This window comes from Dendrobium catenatum, unplaced genomic scaffold (genome assembly GCF_001605985.2).
Source record: "Dendrobium catenatum unplaced genomic scaffold, ASM160598v2 fragScaff_scaffold_188, whole genome shotgun sequence".
Classification (NCBI taxonomy): domain Eukaryota; kingdom Viridiplantae; phylum Streptophyta; class Magnoliopsida; order Asparagales; family Orchidaceae; genus Dendrobium; species Dendrobium catenatum.
In genome coordinates this window covers 767,296-779,087 of record NW_021318650.1, presented here as the reverse complement: position 1 = coordinate 779,087, position 11,792 = coordinate 767,296, and the positions used below count along the sequence as shown (strand labels likewise).

At 42.0% G+C, this 11,792-nt stretch overlaps 1 protein-coding gene across 1 annotated transcript in view; it reads left to right on the top strand.

Annotated features, from left to right (window-relative positions):
• The window catches only part of LOC110100341 (mediator of RNA polymerase II transcription subunit 14), a 52,305-nt gene that overhangs the window by 8,316 nt on the left and 32,197 nt on the right, over window positions 1-11,792 (top strand). Inside the window, exon 4 of the mRNA XM_020827794.2 lies at window positions 4,097-4,271. Coding sequence (XP_020683453.1) covers window positions 4,097-4,271 — 175 coding nt within the window. The remainder of the gene's footprint in view (window positions 1-4,096; window positions 4,272-11,792) is intronic.

Below are 11,792 nucleotides of genomic sequence, written 5' to 3'. Positions count from 1 at the left end.
GCACGCGATTTTGGGCCGCAAAGAACCGGCACGGTATGCATCGAGTATGGACAGGGGCGAGAAAAAAAAGCGAGGCTAAGGGACCGATTCGGGTGCCGGCTGCACGCCGGGAGGCGGAGAAGAGGTTTTCCCTGAACTCAGTGGTGGATTCACTCACAATCACACCATGAAAGTGAGGGGAGAGATAGAGGGAACAAGGAGGTGGTGGTTGCTGCGTTGTTGATAGTGGGGCGACTCACAACTTCATTTCCACACAGATCGTTGATCAACTGGGAGTGAGATTGGTGGACACTTGCTGTTATGGGGTGATGATGGGCACAGAGAAGATGGAGAAGGGTCAGGGGATTTGCAGAGGAGTGCGACTAACGATCCAGGGGATACAGGTGAAGGAAGATTTCCTTCCGCTGGAGTTTGGGAGTACAGATGTCATCTTGGGCATGAAATGGATGCAGCCTCTGGGGGACACCAAGGTGAATTGGGGAGCACTCACGATGGAGCTGACGGTCGAGGGAAAAAAGGTGGTAATCAAGGGAGATGCGGGACTTTCCAAATCCCTAGTTTCTCTTAAAACTATGGTGAGGGACATTCAGTCGGCAGGTGGAGGGTATTTGGTGGAGCTTCACAGTTTGGAGGGAGCGAGATTGGAGGAAGGAGGGGACATCCCTCTCTCCATTCAGCCTTTGATTCAACAGTTCCAAGAGGTTTTTCAGCCACCTCAAGGGTTACCACCGCAGCGAGAGAGGGAGCATGCCATCGTTTTGAGGGAGGGGGTATCACCCATCAGCGTACGGCCCTATCGCTACCCTCAGTTCCAGAAGGATGAGATTGAACGGTTGATTAGAGAAATGTTAGAGGCAGAAATCATCAGACCCAGTATCAACCCTTTCTCTAGTCCCGTTCTGTTGGTCAAGAAGAAGGATGACAGCTGGCGGTTTTGTGTGGACTACCGAGCACTCAACAAGGAGACTATCTCGGACAAGTTTTCAATACCCGTCATCGACGAGCTCCTAGATGAATTGAGTGGGACTGTGATTTTTAGCAAGATAGACTTGAAACAGGCTACCACCAGATCCGGATGAAGAGGGAGGATGTACCCAAGACGTCTTTCAGAACTCATGAAGGCCATTATGAGTTTTTGGTAATGCCTTTTGGTCTCACCAACGCCCCAGCAACTTTCCAGGCCCTGATGAATAGGGTTTTCAAACCTTATCTCTGACGGTTTGTGTTAGTGTTCTTTGACGATATCCTGATCTATAGCAGGACAAAGGAGGAACACTGGGAGCACTTAAAAAGGTGTTAGAGGTACTGCAGGAGCACCAGTTGAGGGCTAATTTAAAGAAATGTTGCTTTGCACAAACCAGTATAGAGTGCTTGGGCCATATGGTTTCAAAAGGAGGGGTGACAACTGATCAGTCCAAAATTGAAGCAATGCTAAGGTGGCCAGTACCCAAAAATTTGAAGGAGCTGAGGGGATTCCTAGGACTGACAGGTTACTACAGAAGGTTCGTAAAGGGGTATAGTTCCATAGCATGGCCGCTTACTGAGCAGTTGAAGAAGGACAGGTTCCTATAGGGGGAGGCAGCCACATCAGCGTTTGAGAGCTTAAAGAAGGCGATGACCATTGTGCCAGTCTTAGCGTTGCCAGATTTCACTCAGACTTTTATTGTGGAGACCGATGCATCCGGTTACGGTCTTGGTGCAGTGCTGATGCAGAGTCAGAGGCCTATTGCCTATTTCATCCAGGTATTAACTGCTAGAGCCAGGCTGAAATCAGTTTATGAGAGGGAATTAATGGCCATCGTGTTGGCCATCCAGAAGTGGCGGCCCTACCTGCTTGGGAGACATTTCATTGTCAGGACAGATCAGCGGAGCCTGAAATACCTGTTGGAGCAGCGGATGGTAATAGAGGAGCATCAAAGGTGGCTGTCCAAGTTGTTAGGGTACGATTTTGAGATCCAGTATAGGCCAGGAGTGGAGAACAAGGCGGCAGATGCCTTGTCCAGATGTATGGGAGAGCTGTAAGCAGTGGCACTATCCGTGCCTTTGATGCTCGATTGGGAGTCCATCAGAGAAGAAAGTTCTAGAGATAAAGATTTGGGAAGGATCAGGTCAAATTTACTGAAAGAGGATGGTAGTCACTAAGGGTACTCATTGGAGGGAGACAGATTGCTGTTTCATGGGAGATTTGTGATGCCCCGAACCTTGATCCACATCCCAAATTTACTCCAAGAATTTCATGGGAGCGCAGTCGAGGGCCATTCAGGAGTGCAGAAGACCTACAGGAGACTGGCGGCCGAGCTTTACTGGAAGGGGATGCATAAAGATGTAGAGGAAATGGTGGCAAGGTGCAAAGTTTGTCAGAGGAACAAATATCTGGCAATGTCGCCAGGACTACTACAGTCGTTGGCATTACCAGGACATGTATGGGAGGAGATATCCATGGATTTCATAGATGGATTGCATCGTTCAGAAGGATTCACAGTGATCTTGGTGGCGGTAGATAAATTGAGCAAGTACGCTCATTTCATTCCTCTCCTACATCCGTACACCGCGGTGACAATAGCCTCAGCATTCATCAGGGAGGTGGTCAGATTGCACGGAATACCAGAGGCAATCGTGTCAGACAGAGATAAGGTGTTCCTTAGCCATTTCTGGAAAGAGTTGTTCAAGTTGCAGGGAACAGTCCTGAAAAGGAGCACCGCCTACCACCCGCAGACAAATGGCCAGACTGAGGTGGTCAATAGGAGCTTGGAAACATACTTGAGATGCTTCGTGCCGGATACGCCCAAGCAGTGGGCTAAGTGGCTGTCATGGGCGGAGTACTGGTACAACACCTCTTTCCACTCGGCTGCACAGATGACCCCATTCAAGGTGTTGTACGGAAGGGACCCTCCTCACTTTGGTACATTTTGGGAGTAGTAGTACTCCCGTTTCTTCAGTAGAGAACTATTTCGAGGAGAGAGATAAAGTGCTGGAAGAATTGAAGAGACATTTACTGAGGGCTCAATAGATTATGAAGCGGCAAGCGGACGGGCATAAGAGGGACATCCAATTTGAAGTGGGGGAGAAGGTGTATTTGAAGCTCCGACCGTATAGACAGAAAACAGTCGCCAACAGGAGAAATGAGAAGCTGGCTCCTCAGTACTTTGGGCCTTATGAAGTGCTGGAGAAGATCGGAGCAGTAGCATATCGACTGAAGCTACCACCAACGGCGACCATACATCAAGTCTTTCATGTATCACAGTTGAGGAAGGCCATTGGTGATTATACAGCCAACCCCGAGCTACCAATGACTCTGACAGAGGATTTATAGGTGGTTTTGGAACCATTAGAACTGATGGGGGTTCGCCAGAAAGAAGAAGGAACTAAGGAAGTGTTGATCCAATGGAAGAACCTTCCTGACTACGAGGCCACGTGGGAGCCATACGAGAGGACGAAACAGCAGTTTCCGGATTTTCACCTTGAGGACAAGGTGGTTCTTTGGGAGGGCGGTAATGTTACGCCTGTGCTGGCTGAACCGGCCCAGGTTCAACAATTCTTTAGGAGGCGGAAGTAGCCCGCCTCCTTCCTCCCTTTTCCACCTATTAGGTGGGCCCCATTCAGCAAATATTTTTCAAAAGGGAAAAGGGTGGGGCGGCTCAAGCATTGGGAGGGAAAATTAATTAGGAAATAATTTGTATTAAAGTGCATTAGGGAATTAGGGAGTCTCTCATGTTTTGATTGATTAGAATTAGGGTTTTCTTGGAGGCTTGGCTCTAGAACGAATTCTAGAGATTGGGAGAGTGCGATCCTCCTCTCGAATAGAGGATCCTTGTATCTTTGCTATTTTTCTTGCATCTACTAGTAAAATACAAGTTGTTTTTCCCATTTTCTCTCAGATTTTCCCTATTTTTTTCCACTGTTTGCTGTTTTTCCTGCTGCGAACAGCAGTTTGCATCGGGATTTTCTATAGAAGTGATTTGGAAATACTTGAAATCAAGTATTTCCTATCATATTTCTAATATATTATTTATTGTATTCCTTGATAAATCTAACTTTAATTTGTGAATTTTCTTTTAATTTGATATCACATTAACTTAAGCCTTATGAATGACAGGAATGGCCGCTACCTTCTTTACTGCTCTAAAAACATCCTCGCAACATCTGCTTTGTTAGAATGTGAGGAAGCTTTAAACCTGGGAACTGTGACTGCGACTGAAGTTTTTATAAGCTTGAGAAGCAAAAGTATTTTGCATTTATTTGCTTCTATCGGAAGATCTTTGGGACTTAAGGTAATCTATAATTCTTGATCAACATTAGGATGCTCCAATTACTGGCATGCTTTGTTGGCTATCTACATGCCTATCTCATCCAGCAGTTAACTACTTCATGACTAGTCCAATTACTGATAACTTCAATAATCGATCAATGTGTTTGTTACTCATAATGCATTAGAATTAGTAAAGTTTTTAGAAAATCAGAAGGCGTATTCGGTGTTTCTGTATTTTTTTTTGTTACATAGAAGTTCTTGCGCTGCAAATAATTCACATACTGAGAAGAATACCATTTAATTATCTAGTGGAAGATTTGTACGGTTTATAATTGTAATGTGTATTTATGTTTGAGTTCATGTGTCATCAAGCTTTGTTTTCTTATTAGTTAATTAATGAGTTTTATAGTTTTTAAACATCTCCTCTTTCGGAGTATTTGGCATAAAATGAAATTGAAGAATCCCCCTTGGAGGTTCTCCTTCTTTCATCTTCCTCACATTTTCTAGAGTCATAGGCATACTTGAATCGCTATTCATCTTGTGAAGAAAGATTATAACAATTAGTGCTCTTGTTGAGATATTTCATTGGGTGCCATCTCTGATTTCACCCCCTCCCATCAAAATTTACGACGTATCTACTTCCACATTGCCAAATCCGCAACCACAGCCACCATGACAAAATCTACAACATTACCTTGCCGTCCAGATTTATTTTCTCTTCGTTGTCCTTAACCAAGACCACTCATTCTACCATGACTTCGTTGCCTCTGCTGGTCTCATCAATTCTATCTACCCTTGTGGTTACCCCTGATCTTGAACCCTGACTTAACCTCATTGCCGCAAGATCTTCTACCATTGTCCATCATCATCTTGCTCTACATATACCGATGTCATCGTCATATCTATTTTCTAGTCCAAATCTGTAGTAACTTCATTTATGTTTCACTCATTTGCCCAAACAAATCTCTGCCTCTTCTCGATCGCAACCCGTGCTTCATTTCTTAGCAAATCTCCTTCTAGCTCTATTTTGTTCTCGCCTAAATCCAGTAACTGTGTGTTCATCTTGCTGTTACAACATCTCTCTACTTTGGGATCTGCGTCGTGATCTTGTTGTGCCTCCGTAGCAAATTTTCCTCATCCAGATTTGCACTTTTCTGGTCTCCCTTCAACGAATTTTCCATAGTCTTCACAATCGGAATCTCAAGTGCAAATGGTTTTAAGATGCTGTACAATAGTATGATGAAATTCTCCTTAAGGCGTGCAAATGGGTGGAGTGACCAACATATTTGACATGAATGGGGTGACCTAGGAGCAAGCCGTCTTGATCAAGTTGAATGAAAATTAAGTTAAAATTGGGAAAGTATTTCTGTCGATAATCAGTGATTGACTAAGCTTGAAGTCAATTCAGAGCAAGACTTGGCTCCTACACCCCATCTTGTTGAAGAACCCCCATGACTCGGCCACAGCCGTTGCATAGGATTTTTTAGTTCATCAATGAATGTTAGGTGCTTTGAATTCATATCCTTATCAAAGAACAATAATCTTCTCGAGCTCCTTGGATGATTCAAATGGAGATTGACGCAGTCTCTCCCACTCCAGTAGTTCAATTATTAATTCAAGCACCTGCTCAAGCTCATTGTTTGATTCAAACAATTATAAAAGTCTACTCTCTTGCTCTACCACTACATTTTCTATTACCTACAATTTCTGAAGATACTCCTACAATGCCCAAACGGACTCTAGTCACATCAGAGCGTTTGAAGGAACCAATTGAATTGGTGCAGGAATGGCTGCCGCATCAATTGCCACTTGAGGATTGTCAGAAGGGTGTGCCTTTTTTGCCACCATTTGAGCTGTCATTCCATGGCTTGAAAATCCTATATGCTTTTTTTACGTGAATTTATCCAGTTTATTATTGATTCTACCTTGAGAGCAAGGTTTGTTTTCAAGTGGTGGATAATGATACGATTTATAATTGTAATGGGTAGTTATGTTTGAGTTGATATGTCATTGACGTATGTATGTTTCTTAGGTAGTTAATTAGTCATTTTTGTCTTTAAATATCTACTCTTTGGGAGTATTTGTCATGAAATGAAAATGGATAATTCCTCTTGATCTAATATTTTCCTTCTTCAATCTTTCTTGACTCTTTTTTTTTGTTTGTTTGTTTGTGTTGTTGGCACTTTTGAATCGCCTTTTATCCTATGATCCTTTAAGGTCATAACAAAGAACTCTATCTATTTCTCATCAGCATAACAGAGACCTTTTCACTTGATTTTTGTTTGGTGATACAAATATTTTAGAATAGATTTTTTAGGAGATGAAGAATGTAGGCCAACCATCACTTCCCCGAAATATTCATCCAAAAAATCAAAACAATACATACTATAAAGAGATGGCCCGTAAAAAGAATTGAAAACCTCACAGTGATCATCACCATCTTTTGCTGATTTTGTCATTCTCTTCCCCCCTTAGAGATAAGAGAGGGAGTGAGTGAATCAATGTTTTAGATGCTAGGTTTTGGTAAGGGAGGGAAAGGGATTAAAATTGAAAATCTGAAATTAAATTTTAGATTTCCTATGATTGAGGGATTTGAATTTTAAAATTCAAATAAGGAGGAAAGGAGGGGAGAGGTGGCTGATTATCTCCTTAATTGGAGCCCTTAGTAGGGAAGGAATTAATTAAGATAGAGGGGAGAGAAGGGCTGACCAAAGGAGGGGGAGGGAGGGATGTCCACATTTGATGTATGTGACCCAAAACATTAAATGAGATTGAGAATTAAATATGAAATTAATTTCATATTTAGAGGAATTAGGGGAAGGCTTTCAAAAATAGATTTGTTAATCCGGAAAGGTTTTGAAATTCAAATTTATTTGAATTCAAATTAAGAAACTTTCCAAGTTAACAATAGGCTAATTTAGGAAGGTAATTAAGAGGTTATTTTGAATTTGAAATTCAAAATTAGTGGAGGAGAGGCCGGCGGGTTCGGGGTGGAGAGGGTATGAAGTCGGCGGTTTGGAGTGAAGTTGGGGGAGGGAGCTGACGGGTTGTGTGGAGATGGGGAGGGGTGCTGTCGGTTTAGGGAGAAGGGGGAAGGTGACCGGAGATATGGAGAGGGAAGGGAAGATAGACAGTGAGCCCCGCACTCTTCCATTGGCTGACGGGTAATGTTTTTACCCTAACCTAAGGTTTTCTCTTCTCTCAAGCTCACAACAATGAAGAAGACAAATGCTGAAAATTTTCATTAAAAAATATCATTAACATAGTACAATGACTAAGACCTTAATATATAGGGCTCTAAAATAAAAGAATCTCAAAGACTAAAATGCCCTTAGGGCTACAACATAAAAGAGATCTCTCACAGAGGTACAAAGTTAAGAACTTAAATATAAATAAAAGAACATAAAATGCATCATAAATAAAGACTCTGAATCGTAGCCGTCGATCTACGATTCCTCCGATGATAGACGCGACGAAATCTCTTGCTGATGTCCTCATAAAAAAGATAGCGATTCCAATATTCTATGGTATGTGTACAATGGCATTTAACTTTTATTCATACGTGGAGTACTTGTGTCATGTTTCATTTAATTTTTAATTGAAATAAATAATTGAGTGCCCAGTCTAACTCAAAGCTGCACCATTCCTCAAATTGTATGCATCATAGCCAACTTCAAAGATGCAGTTAAAATGGGATAGAGCTAAATTGGAGCTTTAGCAACTATTTGCATAGGCTCGTCAAAATAAAATTTGGTTGCTAGTGTCCAAATGAATTATCTACTTTAAGCAATTTGATCAAAAGAGTAGCCGTTGAAGTAAAGTTTTTAACAAATCAATGATAGAACGACATAAGACCTTAAAAACTATGAACATCAGTAAAAGACTAAGTAGTAGGCCAATCCATGAAGGCCTTTATCGTCTCATCCTTCTCAATTCTATGCTAGAAACCACATATCCAAGGAAATTAATTTTATCATCCAAAAATTTATATTTCTAATTATTACAGGTGGCGTACACGATCCTCCAAGTTAAAGCTATAAATTAGAATATCTTCAAAGTATACTATCATAAACTTGCTAATGAATGGCTAACAAACTTGAGATATGATATGCATAAAGGTATTGTGAGCACTGGAAAGGCTAAATGACATCAACTTTCTTTCATACAATCTAGCTCGTGTTTTGAATTTCGCCTTCCATTATTCATCTACTGGTTTCATACATTTCTGGTGGTACCCATTATGTAAGTCAATATTGGAGAAAAATAAACTCTTCATGTAGTTGGTCAAATAGATATTTTAATCGAGGAATTTAGAATCGGTATTTGATTATAATCTTATTTTTTGCTCAACTATCGATGCACATTCACGGTATCATCTTTCTTTGGAACTATTAATGCTACTACTACATAAGGGCTAACACTCTTTTGAATCAAGCCTTGGGCAAGGAGCTCTCTCGCTTGGTGTTGTCGTTCTTTATATTAGCAAGGTGTGCATGTTTAAAAAAGGCTCTATATGGGCTTAAACAATCACCAATGGTTTGGTTTGGAAGATTATCAAAATTCATGCTTGTTAATAGATATCAACAGAGTTAAGGAGATCATACACTACTCTTTAAACACTCAGACTCAGGGGAAGTCACAATACTATTAGTCTATGTGGATGATAATATTATGAATTTATGACTGGGAATAATGAAAAAGGAGAAAGTGAGTCTAAGAAAAAATCTTACCAAGGAATTTGATATCAAAGAATTTGGTGGATTATAATACTTTCTTGGAATTGAAGTTGCTCACTCCAGTAAATGAATCTTCATCTCAAAACAAAAATACATTAAATATCTTCTGAATGAGACATGAAGACTAGCATGTAAGCCAGCACCAACACCAGTAGAACCAAATCTCAAATTAGGGGAAGCTAAAGAAGATCTAGATGTAAACAAGGGTGCTTACTAGAGACTTGTGAGAAAATTGATTTACCTTTCCCACACCAGACCAGATATAACATTTGTTGTAAGTATGTTCAGTTAGTTTATGTAAAATCCAAAATAGACACATATGCAAGTGGTAAACATAATACTGCACTACCTTAAAGGAAACCTAGGGAAAGTGATTCGCTTTAGAAGAGATCTGAGAATAACCCTAGAAGCATACACTGATGCTGATTATGCAGGGTCACCAATGGATATAAGATCCACTTCTAGGTATTGCACATTCCTTGGAGGAAATCTAGTTACATGGTAAAACAAGAAACGCAATGTGGTGGTAAGATCTAGTGCAGAAGTAGAATATAGAGCTATGACCTTGGGAATATGTGAGATACTATGGATCAAGATGATTCTAGAAGATCTAAGGATCCAATGTGATGAACCCATGAAAATGCATTGTGACAACAAATCAACAATCATCATATCTCACAATCTTGTCTAGCATGACTTGACTAAGCACATATAAATGGACAGACATTTTATAAAAGAAAAATTAGATAGTGGTCTTTAATATATCAACCATGTATCATCAAAAGATCAACTTGCATATATCCTTACCAAAGGATTGGATAACTCTGCCTTTCTTAGAATGATTGTGATGTGGTCACTTGCTCGCATGTGCTACTTTGCAGCACTGTATCACTTTATTTCCTTCTCCATTATGTTTTTAACTAATTCTGGTAGTGGAACGTTGCCTCTCCCTTTTTAGCCGTTTTGCTGCTTTTAGTTACTTTAAGCGGAGGTATAGAGTATATATACCTATACTGAGAAAGTTACAGGTAGACAAGAAAAATAGAAGTTATTTGCTTTTCCCTTTATTCTCGGCTTTTCCTCTGTTTCTCTTCTTCTCCTTCGTCTCGCAGCACTGTTTCATTGCTTTTCCACAGCATTTGGTATCAGAGCCCAAGGTTGGGAATCAATGGCAGAGAGCAGCAGACCTCGCCCTCTTGACGGCGATCAGAGTGGCGATGCACCGTGGACGGCAGAAAACCGGATCATAACACATCTGGAAGAGCTGAAAGCAGAATTCCGCCGATTCTTCACGGAGATGCGCATAGAGATGCAAAATCTTCGAACGGGTGGTGTAGTTCCCCCAATCTCTCCTGCCATTACACCGGAACGCCGAGCTGAGCCTGTTCGCAGAAGGGCAGAGCGTATACACTGCGCGGTGATACCCGAGTACTCCAATTCAGAGGAAGAAATTCCTCATCCACCTCTGGAAGCTGTCTCTGATTCTGATTACGAAGAACCACCGCGTTGTGATCGGATTCAACGCAATAGAGGCGGACCATATCGTCGACCACAAGGAGACTTCTGAATGAAACTGGACATTCCTTTTTTTGAAGGTAAGCTTCACATTGAAGATTATCTGAATTGGGAAGGAGCCGTGGAGTCCTTTTTTGATTATATGGCAATACCCGAGGAGACCTAGGTCAAATACGTTGCTTGCAGATTGCGCGGAGGAGCTAATGCTTGGTGGCAGCAAATGCTCCAGTCTAGCAGCGAACCAGCAGAGGGAAGATACGCACCTGGGCTCGGATGAAGCAGCTCCTGAGGACTCAGTTTCTACCTGCCGATTATGAACAGCTGCTATATGTAAAGTACCAGCAATGCCATCAGCGGGGACGGACGATCAATGATTATACAGAGGAATTTTATCGCCTCTGTGCTCGTAATAACCTGCAGGAGAATGAAAACCAGCTGGTAGCTCGCTACATTGGAGGATTGCGCGAAGCCATTCAAGATTGCCTGGAATTGAGTTCCATTTGGTCCCTTGCACAGGCAGTGAATTACGCCTTAAAAGCTGAGCTGCAACTGAACCGATCGTCTCACAATGTTGGAGGAAGACGAGCGTATAATTATCTTGCACCAAGTGAACAAAGGGGACAACCTCCTATAGACACCAGGCCAGGACAGAAGGCTCTGCCAAATTCAACCCCCTTGCTGCCAACGCCTGACATGAGACCCATCAATAAATGGAAGGCGCCTGTGCGGGAAAATCCCTACTCCAGGCCAAGCACTATTAAGTGCTTCCGTTGTCTTCAACCGGGGCACAAGTCCAATGAGTGCCCCACCCGACCGCAAATGCAATTGCTAGAAGGTGAAGCCGAAGCTAACTCCACCAGTAAAGAAGATGCAGATTGTGAAGAGGAATTCGAAGAGATAGGAGGGGATGAAGGGGATCCAATCCTCTGTGTTATGCAGAAGATCTTGTTAGCCCCAAGAAGCAATGTCAGCTCGCAGCGCAACGCCATCTTCAGAACTAAGTGCACCATCAGTGGGAAGGTTTGTGACCTGTTGATTGACAATGGATGCACGGAGAATATCATCTCTCGTGCTGTGGTGCAATCCCTGTGTTTGAAGACGACCATGAATCCAAACCCCTACAAGATTGGTTGGGTGAAAAAAGGTATGGAGATACCCATCACTGATATGTGCCGAGTAAATTTCTCCATAGGGAAACATTTTGTCTGCGAGGTATTATGTGATGTACTGGAAATGGATGTATGTCACCTAATATTGGGACGACCATGGCAGTATGACAATGGTGTCAACTA